The sequence below is a fragment of the Pristiophorus japonicus genome, chromosome X (assembly GCF_044704955.1).
Source record: "Pristiophorus japonicus isolate sPriJap1 chromosome X, sPriJap1.hap1, whole genome shotgun sequence".
NCBI lineage: Eukaryota > Metazoa > Chordata > Chondrichthyes > Pristiophoridae > Pristiophorus > Pristiophorus japonicus.
The window spans coordinates 12,661,606-12,686,672 of NC_092010.1; the positions used below are offsets into that span (position 1 = coordinate 12,661,606).

Here is a 25,067-nt window from a genome sequence, read left to right on the forward strand (position 1 = left end):
GACCCCGGGATGTCATTATATCCACAAAGTAAATGCTCACTCTAAGACAGAGCCCAGAGGGGAAGGCAACCAAAGGGCAGACGAGTTAGCAAAGTCCATACAGGTCCAGCCCAGTAGCATCGATCCGGGACAAAGGGGGGACACCAGGGAGTGCAGGGGTAGCATTGGCCCCAGACTTGAGGCAAATCGAGGCCCTCAAGGTTGTCCTGGACAGCTGGCGAGAAGGTAGAAGTCCGTTCGGGGTAGCGGGCATTACTTTAAAGGAGGGGATGCTCTTTAAGTGGGATCGGTGGGTAGTTCCAGAACAGCACCAGAGGGAATTCCTCCAGATACACCACGAGGGCCCAGGGGCAGGACACCCAGGGCCGGAGACTACCTCGCAGAGGATAGAACAGTTGGCCACAACTGAGGGAGGATGTCCGCGATTTTTGCGCAGACTGTCCGGTGTGCGCAGTGAACAACCCTGATCTGCAATGTAGGAAGGTTCCCATGGGACACACGAGAAGGGTAGAGGGACCATGGCAGTCGGTACAGGCCGATTACATCGGGCCATTGCCCACCGCAAAGGGGGGTCACAAGTACTGTTAAGTCCTACTGGACATTTTCTCGAAGTGGGTTGAAGCCTTCCCTTGCCGATCAGCCATGGCATTGGCGACGGCAAGGATCTTGGTGAGGGAAGTGTTCTCTAGGTGGGGACTGCCACAGATCATGGAGTCCGATCAGGGGAGCCACTTCACAGGGCAGGTCATGCAGGCTACCTTGAAAGTGCTAGGGATAGAAGGGAAATGGCATGTGGCTCACAACCCACAGATATCGGGGGTTGTGAAGCGACTTAATCGGATCATCACAGAAAGGCTGTGGAAAGAAACAGGACAAGCCCCGAAAAAGTGGGTTGAGGTCTTGCCGTTTGTCCTGATGGGGGTCCGAGCCAGCCTCTCCAGAAGCACAGGGTATTCCCCGCACGAGCTCATGATTGGTAGGGTCATACGCACACCCACCATGTTCTGGCGCCGGTTCTCACAGCGAGGCAGGGGAGAGAGGTAAACCGGGATAAGTTTGTCAAGAATCTGTTCGAGCACTTGAAACAGATTCATTGGTAAGCTGCCAGCAACATGGGGAAGCAGCACCGGAGCAATCAGTTGGTGCTCGAGCCCCGGAGAACCCACAAATGGAAGGTAGGGATGTAGTGGGGGGAACCCACCTACCATGACACAGGGGGGTAGGACAGGGGACACGGACGGGATGGCAGCCTACTTCCACAAGGGAAGGTGGCCAGGGTGACTGGGGTCGAATTCGACGAAATACTCCAGCCACACCGGGTTCACATATGGGGAGGTTTCCATACCGTGTCCCAGACTGAAGGTCACAGCCACACTGGTTGGGGTGACCGAGGGCAAGCGCGTATGCTTGAAGTGCAAGGCACACATTCCCCTGGGATGGTGGTGGTGGTGGCTCAGGAAATTGAGTCAGGACACGGGGAACCAGACAGCAGACTGGGAACGATACGTACCGACAGATCATAGGGACACAGGGGGAGTGGAAGTGGGACAAGTGCTGGAAGGAGGGACAGGGAATGTGTTTGTGTATGTGGGGGTCGGAACGGATCTGCCCAGCGGGTGTGTCGATTGTCTTTTCAGGGCAATGGCAGGACGCCAGGGCTGGGATCAGATGGGATCGGAGGATGGACTCCTGCGTGATCCCAGACAATTCCAACACAATAAATGCCACTGAGCTTGTAGCACACAAGAGGAAGCCCCTGCCCACAGACCCACCAGTACAGACGACAGAAGTTAGGTATCCCGCCACCACACCAGGCCCAGGGAATAGTTTAGTTTTAGTCCCGACTGGAAAGGTTTTATTCCAGGGGGTGCATTACACAGTCGCATCATTCATTTTAAATTTAACCGGGGTACATCTGCCCGAGTGGTGTCCGAAGAAAACAGAGAAACTGTATGAAGCCCACATTAAGGAAATGTTCCGCCAGTTCTATGAGCTCAGTTACGGGGATGTGAGTCGGGAAAGATTGTACGATATGGGAGTGAGGGATAACGTTAGTCCGGGGAGGCAGAGGCGAGGGATGCTCAATGAGGTCGCCACGGCGTTTAGCGCGGGTACATCTCTCGCCAATAGTACGGACGACGAGCAGCTGCAGATCAGTGGTTTAAAGGATCAACTGCGGAAAATCCTGGGGAAGGGAACGCGGTGGTAGGGTCGGAGTTAGAGGAGGACCAGGCAATGACTGTCCATTTAAAGGAGGTTATCACAGAGCTGGAGACACACGCAAAGACTGTAAATGCATTAATACGGGAGGACAGCAATGTCTCGGCGCAGGCAGCACAAAATGAACTGTGCGTGTTGTACGATGCCTGGTTGCTGAACGAGGGGCGCAGTAATTTAGAGGACCTCCAGCAAGATCGCGCTCGGTCATGGATCAGCAACCGGCACCTCGCAGCGCTCAGCCCGTACAGTAATTCGATGAGCCCGTGTCAGCTCTGTCTAGTCTCCGAAGCCTTGGTGTCCGGTCACCGACAGCACTTTCTGCTTCAAACCCCACGCCGAAGTTCAAGTGGTACAGGAACGTATTATTCCGATCCCAGAACCATCCACGGTACACATTACAGTAAACGACACGATCCCGAACCTGTTATGTATTTCTTGTAAAAAGAGAAGCCAAGCGCTCCGGAGTCGATGGGAGTGCGTAGTTAACGAACCTTGAATATAACTTTCTGTATATATGTGGTAACAGTGTGGTACACGGTGATATTTCGGGGACGTATATTCGGGGTGTTTTAAAAGTAAAAGGGGATAGGATTGGTTGAGAACCATGATGCTTGCTCACCAGCGGACGTTGATATGTTCTAGAAGGACTCATGAAATATCATAGGGGGATTGTAAACATCGGCTCCCCAAGGATTGATGGGCATTATCTGGACATTGCGTTTTAATGTTTCTCACTGCAGAAATAGCTGGCAGCCTGTTGTGGAAGGGGCCCAGGTGCAAGGCCCATCCATTTGCCACCCAAAGGCTGATAGGCTTGCCGGACCCGCTCCCCCCACCACCGAGTACCTTGCCGGTGCCGCCCCCCCGTCCCTAGCCCAGGCCAAATGGCCTCGCGATCCTCTCCCCCGCCCCTCTCCCAGGCCGAATGGCCTCCTCCCTCCCAGTCCCCGCACCTAACTACACCAAAAAGGCTTCCCCCCCAACCAGCCCCACCCCGCCCTGCTCTCTCTCCCCCCCCACCTCACCTCCACCCCTCTCTCACCCCCCACCCTCTTTCTTTCTCCGACCCCCCTTCCCCCTCTTCCTCCCCTCCCCCCCACCTACCTTCTCCGCTCCCCCCCCCCCACCTCCCTCTCTCTCACCTTTCCTACTGCTGCTGTCCGGACAACTTCACCCCAGTGAATTGGTGCCAGGGGAACTGCACCCCAGTGAGTTGGTGCCAGGGGAACTGCACCCCAGTGAATTGGTGCCAGGGGAACTGCACCCCAGTGAGTTGGTGCCAGGGGAACTGCACCCCAGTGAATTGGTGCCAGGGGAACTGCACCCCAGTGAGTTGGTGCCAGGGGAACTGCACCCCAGTGAATTGGTACCAGGGGAACTACACCCCAGTGAATTGGTGCCAGGGGAACTGCACCCCAGTGAATTGGTGCCAGGGGAACTACAACCCAGTGAGTTGGTGCCAGGGGAACTGCACCCCAGTGAATTGGTGCCAGGGGAACTACACCCCAGTGAGTTGGTGCCAGGGGAACTGCACCCCAGTGAGTTGGTGCCAGGGGAACTACACCCCAGTGAATTGGTACCAGGGGAACTACACCCCAGTGAATTGGTGCCAGGGGAACTGCACCCCAGTGAATTGGTGCCAGGGGAACTACACCCCAGTGAGTTGGTGCCAGGGGAACTGCACCCCAGTGAATTGGTGCCAGGGGAACTACACCCCAGTGAGTTGGTGCCAGGGGAACTGCACGTTCCTCATAACCCTCAGCTCCCTTACTTGTTCAAAAATCTGTCGATCTCCACCTTAAATATATTCAATGACCCACACTCCACAGTTCTCCGGGGTAGAGATTCACGACACTCTGAAAGAAGAAATTCCTCATTTCCATTTTCAATGGTCGACTCCTTATTTTGAAACTATGCCCGCTAGTTCTAGATTCCCCCACGAGGGGAAACATCCTCTCTGCATTTACCCCGTCCAGCCCCCTCAGAGTCTTTTTTGTTTCAATGAGATCACCTCTCATTCTCCTAAACTCCAATGAGTACAGGCCAAACCTGCTCAACCTTTCTTCAGAAGACAACCCCTTCATCTCAGGAATCAACCAAGTGAACCTTCTCTGAACTGCCTCCAATGCAAGTATATCCTTCCTTAAATAAGGAGACCAAAAATGTATGCAGTACTCCAGGTGTGGCCTCACCAACACCCTGTATAGTACCCTACTTATACTCTATCCCCCTTGCAATAAAGGCCTACATTCCATTTGCCTTCCTAATTACTTGTTGTACCTGCATACTAACTTTTTGTGTTTCATGTACAAGACCCCCAGATCCATCTGTACCGCAGCATTTTGTCATCTCTCTCCATTTAAATAATAATTTGCTTTTTCATTCTTCCTATCAAAGTGCATAACCTCACAGTTTTCCACATTATACTTCATCTGCCAAATTTTTGCCCACTCACTTAACCTATCTTTGGCCCCGGTTTTCATGAGCTGCAAGGCCCGCCCATTTGATGCCCAAAGGCTTAAGGGCTTGCCAGTCCCGCTCCCCCGCCCCCGAGTATCTTGCTGGTGCCGGTCCAGCTACAGCTCCCCCCCACCCTGAGTGACTTGCCGGTCCCGCCCCTAGCCCAGGCCAAATGTCCTCCCGTCCGCTCTCCCACCCCTAGTCCAGGCCAAGTGGCCTCCCGTCCGCTCTCCCGCCCCTAGCCCAAGCCAAATGTCCTCCCGTCCGCTCTCCCACCCCTAGTCCAGGCCAAGTGGCCTCCCGGTCTGGTCCGCTACCCCGCCCCATTCCAGGCCGAATGGCCTCCTCCCTCCCAGTCCCCGCACCTAACTACACCCAAAAGGCTTCCCCCCAACCCCCTGCCCGCTCTCTCTCTCCCCCCACCTCCACCCCTCACTCTCTCCTCCACCTCCTCCCCCTTCTCTCTCCCCCACCTCCTCCCCCCCCCTCTCTCTCTCACCTTTCCTGCTGCTGCTGTCCGGGCAACTGCTGCACTTACCTGCGCCAATTTCCTTACCTGCACCGATTTCCTTACCTGTGCCAATTTCTTTAACTCTCCAGAAGGTTTTTCCGCAGAGGCCACATACGCCGGCCTAAGCAGAACTGGAGTAACTCTCAGCTGGCCAAACTTGCCTAAGTGGCCAGAATTGGCGCGGGTGGCAGGTTACACCCACTTTGGCTGAAAAAATACTGACCTAAAAAAATCATAACTAACTTAGTTATGCTGGTGCAAATTGATTGAGGAAACTGTGTTTTTAAACTTAGGCCAAAAAAAGCAGCCTCCTGCAAAAAAACGGCGCAAATCACCAGGGAAAATTGAGCCTAGATACCTGTAGAAGCTCTTACTCTGTTTTTATATTTCTTGCTAGTTTACTCTCATAATCTATCTTTCCCCTATTATTTTTTTTAGTCATCCTTTGCTGGTTTCTAAAACTTTCCCAATCCTCTACTAATCTTCACAACAGTGTGTGCCTTTGTTTTCAATTTGATATCATCCTTAACTTCCTTAGTTAGCCACGGTTGGTTCACCCTTCTCAGTCTTTCGTTCTCACTGAAATATATCTTTAATGAGTTATGAAATATCTCCTTAAATGTCTGCCACTGCTTTTCTTACCCTTTAATCTATTTTCCCAGTCCACTTTAGCCAACTCTGTCTTCACACCTTTGTAACTGCCTTTATATACGTTCAGGACACTGGTTTGAGACCCACATTTTTCACCCTCAAACTGAATTTGAAATTCTAACCTGCTATGATCACTCTTCCCTTGAAGATCCTATATTATGAGATCATGAATTAATCCTCTCATTACACATTACCAGATCTAAAATAGCCTGCTCCCTGGTCGGTTCCACAAAGTATTGTTCTAAGAAACAATCCTGAATACACTCTATGAACTCATCCTCAAGGCTACCTTTGCCAATTTGATTTGTAGAATCTATATGAAGATTAAAATCACCCATGATTATTGCCGTTCCTTTTTTACAAGCCTCCATTATTTCTTGGTTTATACTCTGTCCTACAGTATAGTTACTGTCAGGGGGCCGAAAGACTACTCCCGCAAGTGACGACTTCCCCTTATTATTTCTTAGCTCCACCCAAACTGTTTCTACATCTTGATCTTCTGAGCCAATGTCATTTCTCACTACTGCACTGATCTCATCCTTTATGAACAGAGCTACCCCACCTCCTTCTCCTATCTGCCTATCCTTCCGAAATATCAAATACCCCTGAATATTCAGTTCCCAGCCTTGGTCACCTTGCAACCACGTTTCTGTAGTGGCTATCAGATCATACCCATTTATTTCTATTTGTGCCGTCAACTCATCTATATGCTGCGTGCATTCAGATAAAGAGTTTTTAATTTTGTCTTTTCAACATGTTTTCCTACTCAGACTCTACTCTCTGGTGTATCTTAAGTTTATACGCTCAGTGCCTTCCTGTCACACTCTGGTTATCATTACCCCTATCACTACCCTGCACTATTACCTTCTCCTTTCCCTTTGACTTTTTTAATTTCCCCTCACTTGAGCCCTCCTCCCCCCTCACTATTTAGTTTAAAGAACTGCACCCCAGGGAGTTGTTACCAGGGGAACTGTACCCCAGTGAGTTGGTGCCAGGGGAACTGCACCCCAGTGAGTTGGTGCCAGGGGAACTGCACCCCAGTGAGTTGGTGCCAGGGGAACTGTACCCCAGTCTCCCTCTTAGGCGGTCCCTCGTATCGAGGATGACATGCTTCCACGCCAAAAAGGGATGAGTTCACAGGTGTTTCAATGAAGGACCTAATATTCAAGGACCCAAACTACATGTAGAAGGGTTGAAGATGCCTGTGCGTGGACTTTTTTAACGTGTGGTGGCCGTTGCACACCAGCGACCACACGAGCTTGAGAGAGCTAGGTCTTGATCCAGTGGTAAGGATTAACCAAGACGACTGGAGACCAGCTCTGCTGCACAGACCTAGTGCGCGCACATATCGCAGTGTGTGCTGGCCTGTGCTGCCCCTGGGCCCTCGCCTCTTCTGGGCCCCGATCACGTCACTCTTGCCGCTCCCTCACCCCGTCCTCGCCATCCCTGCCCACGCTTCAATCACCAACCTGGATTATGGTGACGTCCAATCCAGTCGCCCTCTTCACTGCCGTCGCCCTCCTGTACCAGCTCACGCTGCTCCCTGCAGCGATATGCTCCCTTTAAGGTCACGAGTTGGTGCCTGGGGAACCGCACCCCAGTGAGTTGGGGCCAGGGGAACCGCACCCCGGTGAGCTGGAGCCAGGGGAACCGTACCCCAATGAGTTGGTGCCTGGGGAACTGCACCCGAGAGTTGGTGCCAGGGGAACTGCACCCCAGAGAGTTGGTGCTAGGGGAACTGCACCCCAGAGAGTTGGTGCCAGGGGAACTGCACCCGAGAGTTGGTGCCAGGGCAACTGCACCCGAGAGTTGGTGCCAGGGGAACTGCACCCCAGAGAGTTGGTGCTAGGGGAACTGCACCCCAGAGAGTTGGTGCCAGGGGAACTGCACCCGAGAGTTGGTGCCAGGGCAACTGCACCCGAGAGTTGGTGCCAGGGGAACTGCACCCCAGAGAGTTGGTGCCAGGGGAACTGCACCCCAGAGAGTTGGTGCTAGGGGAACTGCACCCCAGAGAGTTGGTGCCAGGGGAACTGCACCCGAGAGTTGGTGCCAGGGCAACTGCACCCGAGAGTTGGTGCCAGGGCAACTGCACCCGAGAGTTGGTGCCAGGGGAACTGCACCCCAGAGAGTTGGTGCCAGGGAAACTGCACCCGAGAGTTGGTGCCTGCCCTGGGGAACTTCACCCCAGTGAGTTGGTGCCAGGGGAACTGCACCCCAGTGAGTTGGTGCCAGGGGAACTGCACCCCAGTGAGTTGGTGCCAGGGGAACTGCACCCCAGTGAGTTGGTGCCAGGGGAACTGCACCCCAGTGAGTTGGTGCCAGGGGAACTGCAACCCAGTGAGTTGGTGCCAGGGAAACTGCACCCTAGTGAGTTGGTGCCAGAGGAACTGCACCCTAGTGAGTTGGTGCCAGGGGAACTGCACCCCAGTGAGTTGGTGCCAGGGGAACTGCACCCTAGTGAGTTGGTGCCAGGGGAACTGCACCCCAGTGAGTTGGTGCCAGGGGAACTGCACCTCAGTGAGTTGGTGCCAGGGGAACTGCACCCCAGTGAGTTGGTGCCAGGGGAACTGCACCCAGTGAGTTGGTGCCAGGGGAACTGCACCCCAGTGAGTTGGTGCCAGGGGAACTGCAACCCAGAGAGTTGGTGCCAGGGGAACTGCAACCCAGTGTGTGTGAGCGAGAGAGAGAGAGAGAGAGCTCGTGAAGGAACTGGGGAGAGTTTGTTCAATGGACAAATGGTGAGGGTAATGGGACTAGAGGCACAAGGGAAATCTGGGTAGTAAGGGAGCTAAGGAACCGATCAGAGATAGCATTATTGGCAATCCAGACTTCATATGCAGAGGCTGCAAGAGGTGGCAAAGCTCAGAATGTTGTAGGGGCGTTTATATAAAATGTGAAAGGACACATGAGCGATGAAGTCAGAGGATAAAGCAGGTGCTCGGGGCAGAGGCTAAGGGAGGAGAGAGGAGGGAGGAGAGAGGAGGAAGGTGGGAGATTGGATGGGAGGGGAGGAGAGAGGAGAGAGAAGGGAGGAGAGAGGAGAGAGGAGGAAGGAGAGAGAAGGGAGGAGAGAGGAGAGAGGAGAGAGGAAAGAGATGGGAGGGGAGGGGAAGAGGGAGGGGAGAGGAGGGAGGGGAGAGGAGGGAGGAGAGAGTTAGGAGGGAGGAGAGAGTTGGGATGGGAGGGGAGGAGGGAGGGGAGGGATGGGAGGGGAGGAGGGACGAAATTGACATGGGGCTTCCTCCATACAGAATTGCAAAGAATCCAACCATTCACTCCCATTGTAAAGAACTCAAACATACCAAATCATTTCCAATTCATTCTCATTATAAGAAAACAATATACCTCTGCATTTTTCAGAAATTTCCCATAGCTCTTCACACAAATGATTTTGGTGCTCAATCACAGTTGTTATGTATGCACTGTACACAATGACAACAGCCAACAGACCTAACCATCTACTTCCTTGCTACAGAATATCAAAAGAGCCAATCATTTCCCATTCACTCTCACTGTACAGTATTGCAATGAACCCAATCAGCCAGGGTTCCCACTACTGATTGTTATCCAGTGACCCTGCTGGAAAGTGGGCTTGTGTGAATGTTTCGACTGAGCTACAATGCCTCCTACTGTCCAAACACCTGCCAGTGCTCACTCTGTAAACTCACAGCAACATTACCCACTGCAGCAATCCGACATGAAGTGCCTTCAGGTGAGGAGGAGGAGGGGACGGGAAGTTCCCAATGCTACATGAAGTGCATATTACTCCATCTCATGCACACCAAAAACAATCCCTATTATCCATTAAATATAGTATTGGATGAACAAAGGACTCATTCAGGTTGGAGTTTTCAACTTGTCATGAAATCAAAAGACGCACAACGGAAACTTCCAATCTCACTAGTCCATGTGTTGATGATTTGTTGCGGAAGAAGCCTCCCTGTGACACTGAGTGGCAGAGCCTCCAGAAAGATGAGCATATGCGATGACTCATCGAACCACGCAGAGCACCAGTAAATACAGCCAACATTCTGCAAATCGACTGAAATAGTTTTTCGATACTTGAAATGCTGGCTAGAGATGTTGGGAGTAGTAATTTGACGTCGTTTACTATACAGCCTCACCGAACTCGTCTTGGATGTAATCTCTGACCTGAATCTTATCCGAGTCATGATGCTGCACCTTTGTAATGGGACAAAAGTATTTTGTATAGCGCTTTTCACAACCACCAGACGTCCCAAAGTGCTTTTCAGCCAATGAAGTACTTTTGGAGTGTAGTCACTGTTGTAATGTAGGAAACGCAGCAGCCAATTTGCGCACAGCAAGCACCCACAAACAGCAATGTGATAATGACAAGATAATCTGCTTTTGTTATATTGATTGAGGGATAAATATGGTCTCCCATCTTCCACTCTCTGGTACACTTGAGGCCATCCAAAACTCTGCTGCCCATGTCCTAACCTACATCAAGTCCCACTCACCCATCACCACCTATGCTTGCTGACCTACATTGGCTCCACATTAAGTAATGCCTTGATTTCAAAATTCTCGTCCTGGTTTTCAAATCCCTCCATGGCCTTGCCCCTCCCTATCTCTGTAATCTCCTCCAGTCCCGCAATGCTCCAAGATGTCTGCGCTCCTCTAATTCTGGCCTCTTGCGCAGACTTAGAGTTTCGATAAAGTTTGCAAACCAAAGCTCCTGTTTAATTTGAAGGAATTTGGGCTGATAAGTAAAGATGCTATAATTGGCCTCCGTTACCTTGAGTTAAGAAGGGGAAAAATAATCAACCTGGCTTACAATTGCTGATTGCTATCGAGTATGATTCCTGCTGTGTATGATGTAATCAGTACTGGATGAGCAGAAATTTCTCCCAATTAAACAGAGGGAAGACTGAAGCCATGGTTTTTGGTCCCTGCCACAAACTCTGTTCCCTAGCCACAAACTCCATCCCTTTCCCGGTCCACTGTCTGAGGCTGAACACGACTGTTCGCAACCTTGGTGTCATATTTGACCGAGCTAAGCTTCCACCTCTGTAACATCGCCTATCTCCGCCTCAGCTCAGCTGAAACCCTTTATCCGTGCCTTTGTTACCACTACACTCAACTAATTCCAATGCTTTCCTGGCCAACCTCCCACCTTGCACCCTCCGTAAACTTGGGCTCATGAAAAACTCTGCTTCCCGTATCCTAACTCGCACCAAGTCCTGTTCATCCATCACCTGTGCTCGTGACCTACATTGGTTCACGGTCCGACAATACCTTGATTGTAAAATTCTCATCCTGGTTTTCAAATCCCTCCATGGCCTTATCCCTCCCTGTTCCTCCCTGTTCCTCTTCCAGCCCTACAATGCTCTGGGATGTCTGCGCTCCTCTAATTTTGGCCTCTTGTGCAGCCCCAATTTTCATCGCTTTAGTGGCCGTGCCTGGGCCCTAAGCTCTGGAACTCCCTGTCTAAACCTCTCTAACTCTCTACCTTTCTTTCCTCCTTTAAGACACTCCTTAAAACCTTTGACCTGTCTCTTTATGTGGTTTGGAGTCAAATTGTGTTTCATAATGCTCCTGTGAAGCACCTTGGGACGTTTTACTACATTAAAGGCGATATATAAATGCCAGGTTTTGTGTGTAGGGAGTTAGGTAGGGACAGCATCGGAATCAATTCTGATCCTCCCCACAATCCAATATCCCACAGACACTCACTGTCTGGGCTGTGGCATGAAGGACAGCTGCTTGGGTGAGCTACTGGATGCTAACCAGCACCTGTGAAACCTGACCCCAATACAGAACAGCAAGGAAGACAACTCCAAATGAAATAAAGGCGTCTGAGAAGTTAACAGTTATGCTAAGGGGGAAACAATCCTGTCGAAGTCATAATCTCATTGAATGGCAGAACAGGCTCGAAGGGTAAATGACACACTCCTGTACCTATACAATAACATTTGGAAATACTCTGGTGACTCACTGTACCTCAATCTTTCAGCACTTGTAGCACTTCAACAGCACAAAACGAAAATTACTAGCTTTTCATTAACCTTCATCGCATGAACTAATAAGCAAAGTTGCTTTTGCTCAATAAAACACCACTTCAATATTTATCAGAAAGATGCAGCACAGATTTTGTAAAGATAGAGAGCGGTTTGTATCTTCAACAAAGAAAAAATCTCACTCAGCACTCAGAGGATGCACAGCTCTGGAGTTTCCGCTTGGTCTGTGCCCAGATATCAGCACAATCTGGGCAGAATCAACTTAAAGATTGCGGAATTTAAAACCCAAGTGAGTTACGCCCATAACCATTTACACTCGAGTTTCCGTGGTCTTGTACGCAGTTTCAAATATCCCTTCATTAGAATCGTCCCCGCCCACAAAACTGGCCACGCCCCCAGGTCAGCGTGGCATATTTCTGCCCATTGCGCTCGTTCATGGGGGCTCATCGCATGGCGCCCAGAATCTCGGGTACACGGGTACCCGTGGGCACACAACTCGGGCATTAATGACCTGAGCCGCAGTGAGCAGCGGTCAGTCGAAGCCTCACTCAGGTCGGTTTCTCATATTGATGCCACAATGACTTTAAATTCAATTTAAATCAGTTCAAATGCAGTCAATTGATCTGCCCTTGAAACATAAGACCTGTGATCAGCAGTGAATTGAAATCACTGATTGGCCTGATTCTTGAGCTGCAGCAATTACTTGAACAAATTTACAATTTAAATGAGTTTAATTCAGTAATCCTGTGAACCATTGACCATGTTCCAGTTGGTAAACGATTACTCTCGATAGCGCTGCTTGATTGTGGTAATTGATGGGAGATTTTACGTTCGGGCTTATGAGCTTGAGTGGAAACTTGGGCGCAACTTCACCTTGGTAAAACCCATGCACTTTTCAGCGCATATTCTCAATTGCGCCCCTAGTGGAAACTCCAGGCCACAATTTTTAAGAAAATCATTGGAAACTTACTTTAGTAGTAGTACGGATTTTTTTACTCTTTTGTTTCTTCATCAATTCTTCATGCTCTCTAAGCTTCAGCAATTCTTCATGCTCTCTGAGCTTCAGCAATTCCTCATTCTCTCTGAGCTTCAAAAGATTTTCATTTTCTCTCAACTTTTCTAGGTCTTCATGCTCTCTCTGTTTCTTTCCATCAAGCTGTTCAACTCCTTCAAGCACCCTGCTTTTCCCCAGTACCTTCAATGAGGAGAAATAATTTGTAAGGCAGGTTTCACAGAAAACAGGTACAAAGTGACATGATACAACGAATGCAAGTGTCATGACCTTCCTGTGCCTCTCTATTTTATCAAACTACTATGGCATTGGCTACACAACAGTGAGTGAGCCGTGGCTCAGTGATAGCACTCTGGTCTCTGAGTGAGAAGGTCGTGGGTTCGAGCCTCAGTCCAGCCATTACTTGAGCTCATAATCAAGGCAACACTTCAGTGCAATACAGAGGTGCTGGCTTTCAGATGAAACGTTAAACCGAGGCCCCGTCTGTCCTCTCAGGTAAACGTAAAGGATCCCATGCCACTATTCGAAGAAGAGCAGGGCCATTCTCCTGGTGAACTGGCCAATATTTATCCCGCAGCCAACAGTGATCTGGTCATTTATTTCATTGTTTATGGGCCTTTGCTTTGCGCAATTTGGCTCCTGCATTACAATGACAACACTTCAAAAGTAATTAATTGGCTGTAAAGTGCTTTGGCTGTCCTGAGGTTGTGAAAGTCGCTATATAAATGCAAGTTTGATCTTTCTTTTCTTGCTAAAACTCAAATCTCATGTCCTAGATGCTCTTTCATCTCCCAGCATAAACACGGTGTTGAAATCAAGACTTACCACACTATTTCCTACTTAAATGTGCCCAGGACCTAAAAGCTGTGGAGTTCCTCACCTTCCTCAGCCTTTCCTACCTCGTACAAACGTGGCATTAACATGCCACCGCTTCCTGATTCACCTCATTATCCAATTTTTTCAACATGGGCAACTGCCTCACAGCACTGAGCCACATACACCGACACAGAGCTGGTTATCAACATGAAAACCAGAACCTCACCATTGACAAGACACATCTTTTATATGTCAAATCTATTATTCTTCAAGATTATTACATAAATCATATAACTACGAAGCCAGCACTGCGACACAAATTGTAGCTAATCCATAGATATCACACAGAATTATGGCTCGGCAGGCATATCAATGCAATATTAAACATCTTGCTTATCCACACTTCCCATCCACAAACCTTACTTCCTATGTCATGAATTCGCGTCATGCTATATTCAACATTAAACTGCCTGTGCAAACATTTGTGAAGTAGTAAAACCCCATAGAAACATCTTGGCGTTTGTAATGAGAAAACCCAACATCAACATTCAAAATTTCAATCATCATTTGCAGAACCAATCAAATTACTCAAAATGCTTTTTGAAAATAAATCAGCTGCCATTTTTGCTAAGTAACTGAAATTTCTGTAGTCCAAAAAAAGTAAACAAAATGTAAAAAGAGCATGTTTCAAAATAATAATAAAATTAACCCACTAAAATCGTCTTTTGTGTCTTTTAATATCTTCATCAAAAAATGTATTTCAAGACCTCAGCCTGTCTCAAAAGCTGGGGCTTCAACTGAATATTTTTTACCTCAAAGAGGTAGGTTTTAAAGAACCATCTTCCTTTGTGCTGGGTATGACGCCAGCCAGTGGAGAGTTTTCCCCCTGATTCCCATTGACTTCAGTTTTACTCGGGCTTCTTGATGCTGCACTTGGTTAAATGTTGCCTCGAAGTCAAGGGCAGTCACTCTCACCTCACCTCTGGAATTCAGCTCTTTTGTCCATGTTTGTGCCAAGACTAATGAGGTCTGGAGCCGAGTGGTCCTGGCGGAACCCAAACTGGGCATCGGTGAGCAGGTTGTTGGTGAGTAAGTGCCACTTGATAGCACTGTCGACAACACCTTCCATCATTTTGCTATGATTGAGAATAGACTGATGGGGCGGCAATTGGCCAGATTGGATCAGGTTTCTGCTGCTGTCACGGCCCTAAACAAAGTCACAAATGGCATCCTCTGTGACTCTGACTGTGGTGCACTATTCCTCCTCGACCGTCTGCTGCCTTTGACACGGTCGACCCACATGATCTTCCTCCAATGCCTCTCCTCCATTGCCTAGCTCAGTGGGATTGCCCTCACCTGGTTCCACTCTTACCTATCCGATCATAGCCAGAGAATCTCGAGCAACAGCTTCTCTTCCCACCCCTGCACTGGTACCCCCAGAGTCACCCAAGGATCTATCTTTGGCCCGAAATTCCCATCACCTTTCCTGACCCCTCCACTGTCTGTGTTGTCACATTGCCTGTCCAACATGCAGTCTTGAAGGAGTTTCAATTTTCTCCAGCTGAACATTGAGAATCATAGAAATTTACAGCACAGACTGAGGCCATTTCGGGCCACTGTGTCCATGCCGGCCGACCAAGAGTTATCCAGCCTAATCCCACTTTCCAGCTCTTGGTCCGTAGCCCTGCAGGTTACGGCACTTTAAGTGCCCATCCAAGTATCTTTTAAATGTGGTGAGGGTTTCTGCCTCTACCACACTTTCAGGCAGTGAGTTCCAGACCTCCACCACCCTCTGGGTGAAGAAGTTTCTCCTCATATCTCCTCTAAACCTTCTACCAATTACTTTAAATTTATGCCCCCTGGTTGTTGACCCCTCTGCCATGGGAAACAGGTCCTTCCTATCCACTCAATCCAGGCCCCTCATAATTTTCGACACCTCAATCAGGTCTCCCTTTAGCCTACTCTGTTCCAAAGAAAACAGACCCAGCATCTCCAATCTTTCCTCATAGCCAAAATTCTCCAGTTCAGGCAACATTCTTGTAAATGTCCTCTGCACCCTTTCCAGTGTAATCACATCTTTCCTGTAATGTGGTGACCAGAACTGCACACAGTACTCCAGCTGCAGCCTAACCAGTGTTTTATATAGTTCAAGCATAACCTCCTTGCTCTTGTATTCCATGCCTCGACTTATAAAGGCAAGTATTCCATATGCCTTCTTAACCACCTTATCTACCTGGCCTGCTATCTTCATGGATCTGTGGACTTGCATTCCAAGGTCCCTTTGTTCCTCTACACTTTTCAGTGTCGTACCATTTAATGCCTTGGGAATTAATAATGGAGAACAGGGAAATAGTACAGACATTGATCAAATATTTTGCATTGGTCTTCACGGTAGAAGACACTAAAAACATCACAATAGTGGATAATCAAGGGGCTAAAGGTCGGGAGGAACTTAATACAATCACTAATGAAGTAGTACTCGGTAAAATAATGGGAATAAAGGTGGACAAGTCCCCTGGACCTGATGCCTTACATCCTCGGGACTTAAGAGAAGTGGCTGCAGAGATAGTGGATGCATTTGTTGTAATCGACCAAAATTCCCTGGTCCCAGCAGATTGGAAAACTGTAAATGTAATGCCCCTATTTAAAAAAGGAGGCAGACAAAAAGCGGGAAACTATAGACCAGTTAGCCTAACATCTGTCGTTGGGAAAATGCTGGAGTCCATTATTAAGGAAGCAGTAGCGGGGCATTTGGAAAAGCATGATTCAATCAAGCAGAGTCAGCATGGTCTAATGAAAGGAAAATCATGTTTGACAAATTTGTTGGAGTTTTTTAAGGATGTAACGAGCAGGGTGGATAAGGGGGAACCAGTGGATGTGGTGTATTTGGATTTCCAGAAGGCATTCGATAAGGTGCCACGTAAGATAAAAGCTCACGGGGTTGGGCATAATATATTAGCATGGATATCGGATTGGCTAACTAACAGAAAACAGAGAGTTGGGATAAAGGGGTCATTTTCCAGTTGACCAACAGTAATTAGTGGGGTGCCGCAGGGATCGGTGCTGGGACCCCAACTATTTACAATCTATATTAATGACTTGAATGAAGGGACCGAGTGTAATGTAGCCAAGTTTGCTGATGAAATAAAGATGGGTGGAAAAGCAAATTGTGAGGAGGACACAAAAAATCTGCAGAGGGATAGAGACAGGCTAAGTGAGTGGGCAAAAATTTGGCAGATGGAGTATAATGTGGGAAAATGTGAGGTTATCCACTTTGGCAGAAATAATAGAAAAGCAAATTATAATTTAAATGGAGAAAAATTGCAAAGTGCTGCAGTATTTATCGAAACGTATAAGATTATGAGGGGGCTTGACAAGGTGGATGCAGAGAGGATGTTTCCACTGATGGGGGAGACTAGAACTCGAGGGCACAATCTTAGAATAAGGGGCCGCCCATTTAAAACAGAGATGAGGAGGAATTTCTTCTCTCAGAGGGTTGTAAATCTGTGGAATTCGCTGCCTCAGAGAGCTGTGGAAGCTGGGACATTGAATAAATTTAAGACAGAGATAGACAGTTTCTTAACTGGGGGGAATGTTTGCTAGTGCTGTTGGGGAGTGGTTAAACTAATATGGCAGGTGGATGGGAACCTAGGCAGGGAGACAGAGGGAACTAAAATAGGGGCAGAAGCAAAAGATAGAAAGAAGAAAAGTAAAAGTGGAAGGCAAAAATCAAAAAGGGCCACATTGCAGCAAAATTCTAAAAGGGCAAAGTGTGTTAAAAATACAAGCCTGAAGGCTCTGTGCCTCAATGCAAAGAGTATTCGTAATGAGGTGGACGAATTAACTGCACAGGCAGCAATTAATGAATATGATATAATTGGCATCACAGAGACATGGCTCCAGGATGACCAAGGCTGGGAACTCAACATCCAGGGGCATTCAACATTCAGGAAGGATAGACAGAAAGGAAAAGGAGGTGGGGTAGCGTTGCTGGTTAAAGAGGAAATTTACACAATAGTAAGGAAGAACATTAGCTTGGATGATATGGAATCTGTGTGGGTGGAGCTGTGGAATACCAAAGGGCAGAAAACGCTAGTGGGAGTTGTGTACAGACCACCAAAGAGTAGTAGGGGGGTTGGGGACAGAATCAAACAAGAAATTAGGGATGTGTACAATAAAGGTACAGCAATTATCATGGGCGACTTTAATCTACATATAGATTGGGCTAACCAAACTGGTAGCAATACGATGGAGGAGGATTTCCTGGAGTGTATTAGGGATGGTTTTCTGGACCAATATGTCGAGGAGCCAACTAGAGGGCTGGCCATCCTAGACTGGGTGATGTGTAATGAGAAAGGACTAATTAGCAATCTTGTTGTGTGAGGCTCCTTGGGGAAGAGTGACCATAATATGGTAGAATTCTTTATTAAGATGGAGAGTGACACAGTTAATTCAGAGACTAGGGTCCTGAACTTAAGGAAAGGTAACTTCGATGGTATGACACGTGAATTGGCTAGGATAGACTGGCAAATGATACTTAGAGGGTTGATGGTGGATAGGCAATGGCAAACATGTAAAGATCACATGGATGAACTTCAACAATTGTACATCCCTGTCTGGAGTAAAAATAAAACGGGGAAGGTGGCTCAACCATGACTAACAAGGGAAATTAAGGATGGTGTTAAATCCAAGGAAGAGGCATATACATTGGCCAGAAAAAGCAGCAAACCTGAGGACTGGGAGAAATTTAGAATTCAGCAGAGGAGGACAAAGGGTTTAATTAGGAGGGGGGAAATAAGAGTATGAGAGGAAGCTTGCCAGGAACATAAAAACTGACTGCAAAAGCTTCTATAGATATGATGTGTGAAGAGAAAAAGATTAGTGAAGACAAACGTAGGTCCCTTGCAGTCAGATTCAGGTGAATTTATAATGGGGAACAAAGAAATGGCAGACCAGTTGAACAAATACTTTGGTTCTGTCTTCACGAAGGAAGACACAAATAACCTTCCGGAAGTACTAGGGGACCGAGGGTCTAGTGAGAAGGAGGAACTGAAGGATATCCTTATTAGGTGGAAAATTGTGTTAGGGAAATTGATGGGATTGAAGGCCGATAAATCCCCGGGGCCTGATAGTCTGCATCCCAGAGTACTTAAGGAAGTGGCCCTAGAAATAGTGGATGCATTGGTGATCATTTTCCAACAGTCTATCGACTCTGGATCAGTTCCTATGGACTGGAGGGTAGCTAATGTAACACCACTTTTTAAAAAAGGAGGGAGAGAGAAAACATCAGTAGTGGAGAAAATGTTGGAATCAATTATTAAAGATGAAATAGCAGCGCATTTGGAAAGCAGTGACAGGATTGGTCCAAGTCAACATGGATTTATGCTTGACAAATCTTCTGGAATTTTTTGAGGATGTAACTAGTAGAGTGGATAAGGGAGAACCAGTGGATGTGGTGTATTTGGACTTTCAAAAGGCTTTTGACAAGGTCCCACACCAGAGATTGGTGTGCAAAATTAAAGCACATGGTGTTGGGGTAATGTACTGACGTGGATAGAGAACTGGTTGGCAGACAGGAAGCAGAGAGTCGGGATAAACAGGTCCTTTTCAGAATGGCAGGCAGTGACCAGTGGGGTGCCACAGGGCTCAGTGCTGGGACCTCAGCTATTTACAATATATATTAATGATTTAGATGAAGGAATTGAGTGTAATATCTCCAAGTTTGCAGATGACACTAAACTGGGTGGCGGTGTGAGCTGTGAGGAGGACGTTAAGAGACTGCAGGGTGACTTGAACAGGTTAGGTGAGTGGGCAAATGCATGGCAGATGCAGTATAATGTGGATAAATGTGAGGTTATCCACTTTAGGGGCAAAAACACGAAGGCAGAATATTATCTGAATGGCGGCAGATCAGGAAAAGGGGAGGTGCAATGAGACCTGGGTGTCATGGTACATCAGTCATTGAAAGTTGGCATGCAGGTACAGCAGGCGGTGAAGAAGGCAAATGGTATGTTGGCCTTCATAGCTAGGGGCTTTGAGTACAGGAGCAGGGAGGTCTTACTGCAGTTGTACAGGGCATTGGTGAGGCCTCACCTGGAATATTGTGTTCAGTTTTGGTCTCCTAATCTGAGGAAGGACGTTCTTGCTATTGAGCGAGTGCAGCGAAGGTTCACCAGACTGATTCCCGGGATGGCTGGACTTGTTAAGTCCTAGTTCGGGTGGTCAGCTGCAATAATCGAGTCAGATACCTTCAATCTTTATATTGAAGCAGCTTCGGACCTGTTACCAAACTGCCAGCACAGAGTCTACAGATTCCGGGGCAGGCAGACAAAAGGTCTGCCTATCCTCACAGACGCATCCCTTTTATTCTTACAAACTAGAGGAGGTATGGCCCGCTTCATCAATCACAGTGTGTTACTAGGGCTTCATGAATTGATAGCCTGTTTATCTTTGGAACACTTTATGCTTTTACGAGCGGAATAGCCCAGCTTAATCACGCGAAGCAAATGTGCATCTTATCAAGTCATGGCCATAAACCCTTGTTTATCAGTGATGGTCACACAAGCTACTTTGTCCACTACTTTCTCACGGGAAACCAAGTCTGTCTGTTCTTATTTACTTATTGATTCCTAGAACCATTTTATTAACCCTTTCATGATTCTTCCACATACATTCACAGACTGACATATGAGGAGAGACTGGATCGCCTGTATTCACTGGAGTTTAGAAGAATGAGAGGGGATCTCATAGAAACATATAAAATTCTGACGGGGCTAGGCAGGTTAGATGCAGGAAGAATGTTCCCGATGTTGGGGAAGTCCAGAACCAGGGGACACAGTCTAAGGATAAGGGGTAAGCCATTTAGGACTGAGATGAGGAGAAACTTCTTCACTCAGAGAGTTGTTAACCTGTGGAATTCTCTATCGTAGAGAGTTGTTGAGGCCAGTTCGTTGGATATATTCAAGAGGGAGTTAGATATGGCCCTTACAGCTAAAGGGATCAAGGGTATGGAGAGAAAGCAGGAAAAGGGTACTGAGGTGAATGATCAGCCATGATCTTATTGAATGGTGGTGCAGGCTCGAAGGGCCGAATGGCCTACTCCTGCACCTATTTTCTATGTTTCTATATTTAGAAAGGATAGGGAAGGAGAAGGGGTGGGGTAGTTGTACTAATTACTAATCACATAATGGCAGAAAAAAGGGACATAACTAACATTAAGATTGAAACAGAATCCATATGGTTTGAGATAAAGGATAGCAAGAGATCAATCATGCTAATAGGGGTATACTACAGACCACCTCATAGTGGAAGGGAAGTGCAAGAAGAAATATGTAAACCAATATGTGAAATGAGTAAAGGACATAGAATAATAATCATGGGAGATTTCAACCACCCCCAAATAAACTGGTAAGAAGAGGTAGGGAAAGGGGAAAGGGAATGGAGTTTTTACAACGTGTGCAAGACTCCTTCCTTACCCAATATGCAATAAACCCAACAAGAGAGGGAGCACTGCTGGATCTAGTGAAGGGGAATGAACCAGAACAGTTTAGAGGAGTAAGCATAGGGGAACATCGAGGCAATAGCGATCACAACATAATAAGGTATAGGCCAATGATTGCGAAGGACATAAGTAAGACAAAGACCAAAGTAATTCATTGGAAAAAAGTTAGTTTTGAGGGAATGCAACTAGGGAATATAGGGGACACATTCTAAGGATAAGGGATAAGCCATTTAGGACTGAGATGAGGAGAAACTTCTTCACTCAGAGAGTTGTTAACCTGTGGAATTCCCTATCGCAGAGAGTTGTTGATGCCAGTTCGTTGGATATATTCAAGAGGGAGTTAGATGTGGCCCTTACAGCTAAAGGGATCAAGGGGTATGGAGAGAAAGCAGGAAAAGGGGTACTGAGGTGAATGATCAGCCATGATCTTATTGAATGGTGGTGCAGGCTCGAAGGGCTGAATGGCCTACTCCTGTACCTACTTTCTATGTTTCTATGATAAGGGAATAAGGGGTTATGGGGAGCGGGCAGGGAAGTGGACCTGAGTCCATGATCGGATCAATCATGATCATATTTAATGGCGGAGCAGGTTCGAGGGGCCATATGGCTTACTCCTGCTCCTATTTCTTAAGTTCTTATGTTCGAGTACAGAGAGACCTGGGGGTCCTTATGCATGAAACACAAAAAGTTAGTATGCAGGTACAGCAAGTAATCAGGAAGGCCAATGGAATGTTGGCCTTTACTGCAAGGGGGATGGAGTATAAAAGCAAAGAAGTCCTGCTACAACTGTACAGGGTATTGGTGAGGCCACACCTGGAGTACTGTGTACAGTTTTGGTCTCTGTATTTAAGGAAGGCTATACTTGCATTGGAGGCTGTTCAGAGAAGGTTCACTAGGTTGATTCCGGAGATGCAGGGGTTGACTTATGAGGAAAGGTTGAGGAGGTTGGGCCTCTACTCATTGGATTTCAGAAGAATGAGAGGTGATGTTATTGAAACATAAGATAATGAGGGGGCTCGACAAGATGGATGCAGAGAGGATATTTCCACTCATAGGGGAAACTAAAACTAGGGGACATAGTCTTAGAAAAAGTGGCCGCCCATTTAAAACTGAGATGAGGAGAAATTTCTTCTCTGAGGGTTGTAAATCTATGGAATTCTCTGCCCCAGAGAGCTGGGTCATTGAATATATTTAAGGCGGAGACAGACAGATTTTTGAGCGATAAAGGAATAAAGGGTTATGGGGAGCGGACGGGGAAGTGGAGCTGAGTCCATGATCAGATCAGCCATGATCTTATTGAATGGCAGAGCAGGCTCGAGGGCCCAAATGGCCTACTCCTGCTCCTATTTCTTATGTTCTCCCCAAATGCATTACCTCACACTTATCCGGATTGAATTCCATTTGCAGTACATTGATATCTTCCTGCAGTCCGCAGCTTTCTAATTCATTATCAACCACACAGCCTATTTTAGTCATCCGCAAACTTCTTAATCATACCCCCAATATTCAAGTCCAAGTCATTGATATATACCACAAAAAGGAAGGGACCCAGCACTGAGCCCTGCAGAACCCCACTGGATACAGCCTTCCAGTCACAAAAACACCCATCAACCTTTCCCTTTGCTTCCTGCCTCTGAGCCAATTTTGGATCCAACTTGCCACTTTGCCCTGTATCCCATGGGCTTTTACTTTCGTAATCAGTCTGCCATATGGGACCTTATCGAAAGCTTTGCTAAAATCCTATATACACTACAGCATATGCACTGTCCTCATCGACCCTCCTGGTTACCTCCTCGAAAAATTCTATCAAGTTAGTCAGACACAACTTTCCCTTAACAAATCCATGCTGACTGTCTTTGATTAATCCATGTCTGTCCCTCAGGAATTTTTTCAAATAATTTTCCCACCACCGAGGTTAGGCTGACTGGCCTGTAATTACTCGGTCTATCCCTTTCTCCCTTTTTAAACATTAGCAGTCCTCCAGTTCTCTCTCACCACACCTGTAGCCAGAGAGGATTGGAAAATGATGGTCAGAGCCTTTGCTATTTCCTCTTTTGCTTCCCTTAACAACCTGGGACACATTTCATCTGGGCCTGGGGATTTATCCACTTTCAAAGCTGCTTAGTCCCTTAATACTTCCTCTCTCACTATATTTATCTCGTCTAATATTTCACACGCCTTCTCCTTCATTGCAAAGTCTGCATCGCCCCTCTCTTTTGTGAAAGCGGATGCAAAGTATTCATTAAGAATCCTACGCACGTCTTCCACCTCCACACACAGATTTACTTTATGGTCTCTTTCTCTAGTTATCCTCTTGCTCTTCATGTATTTATAAAACATCTTTGGGTTTTCCGTGATTTTACTTGCCAACATTCTTTCATGCTCTCTCTTTGTTTTCTTGATATCTTTTTAAATTGCACCCCTGCACTTTTTATACTCTCGAGTCTCTGCAGTATTGAGTTCTTGGTATCTGTCATAAGCTTCCCTTTTTTTCCTTATTTTACCCTTGACATTCAGGGGGCTCGAGATTTGTTAACCCCAAACTTTTTTCTGAAGGAACATATTTGTTCTGTACCCTCAGGATCTCCTCCTTGAATGCCTCCCACTGCTCTGACACTGATTTACCATCAAGTAGCCATTTCCAGTCCACTTTGGCCAAATCCCATCTCAGCAAAATTGGCTTTACCCCAATTGAGAACTTTTAATCCTGGTCCACCTTTGTCCTTTTCCATAACTACCCTAAATCTTGCTGAATTATGATCACTAGCACCAAAATGCTCTCCCACTGATACTCCTTCCACCGGCCCCTCTTCATTCCTCAAAACCAAGTCCAGACCCGCCTCCTCCCTTGTTGGGCTTGTTACACACTGGCCAAAGAAGTTCTCATGAATGCATTTTAGGATTTCCGCACCCTCTACCATTCACACTACCTTTTTCCTCAGTTAATATTAGGTAGTTGAAATCACCTAAACCATCATCTTCGGCCTCCGCCACAAACTCTCTTATCCTTTCCTCCAATTTCATCCCCTTCCCCATCCACTCCCTCAGGCTGAACCAGACTGTTGGCAACCTTGGTGTCCTATTTGACCCCCGAGCAGAAACTCCATATTCTCTCCATAAGTGTCAAATGACAACTGTGGCTCAGTGGGTAGCACCCTCGCCTCTGAGTCAGAAGGTTGTTGGTTCAAGTCCCACTCCAGAGATTTGAGCACAAAAATCTAGGGAGTGCTGCACTGTCGGAGGTGCTGTCTTTCGGATGAGACATTAAACAGAGACCCTGAGGTAGATGTAAAAGATCCCATGGCACTATTTCAAAGAGGTGCAGGGGAGTTATCCCCAATGTCCTGGCCAACATCACTAAAACAGATTATCTGGTCATTATCACATTGCTGTTTGTGGGAGTTTGCTGTGCGCAAGTTGGCTGCCGCGTTTCCCACGTTACAACAGTGACTACACTTCAAAAGTACTTCATTGACTGTAAAGTGCTTTGGGATGTCTGGTGGGAGGTGCTATATGAATGCAAGTCTTTCTTTCTTTCTCTGCTTTTCAATTCTATCCCTCTAGACATGAACCCCGGTGCTTTGTTTGCTTATTTTATGGCCTTGTTAACCTGCGTCGCTACATTTAGTGATTTGTATCCCCGATCTCTCTGTTCCTCTATCCCATTTAGACACTTATTTTCCAAGGAGTATGTGGCTTACTCTTATTCTTACTACCAAAATACATTCCCTCGCACTTGTCTACATTGAAGTTCATCTGCCAATCACGTGCCCTTAGCTTCTAAATTATCTTTGATTTAAAACACATTCCAAATAGTCACAAGAAAATTCTTCGAGAAAGGTTTCTTCTTGATCACAGGAATAGCACATGCAGAAAACTATGTAAAAGATTTTAAAAATGAATGAAAACATGAGG

General features: G+C 47.2%; 1 protein-coding gene across 1 annotated transcript in view; it reads right to left on the minus strand.

Moving 5' to 3' along the window:
- LOC139240862 (zinc finger protein 148-like) overlaps positions 1 to 25,067 on the minus strand; it is a 1,532,788-nt gene that overhangs the window by 1,470,449 nt on the left and 37,272 nt on the right. Inside the window, exon 3 of the mRNA XM_070869355.1 lies at positions 12,794 to 13,018. Within this exon, the coding sequence (XP_070725456.1) occupies positions 12,794 to 13,018 (225 nt within the window). The remainder of the gene's footprint in view (positions 1 to 12,793; positions 13,019 to 25,067) is intronic.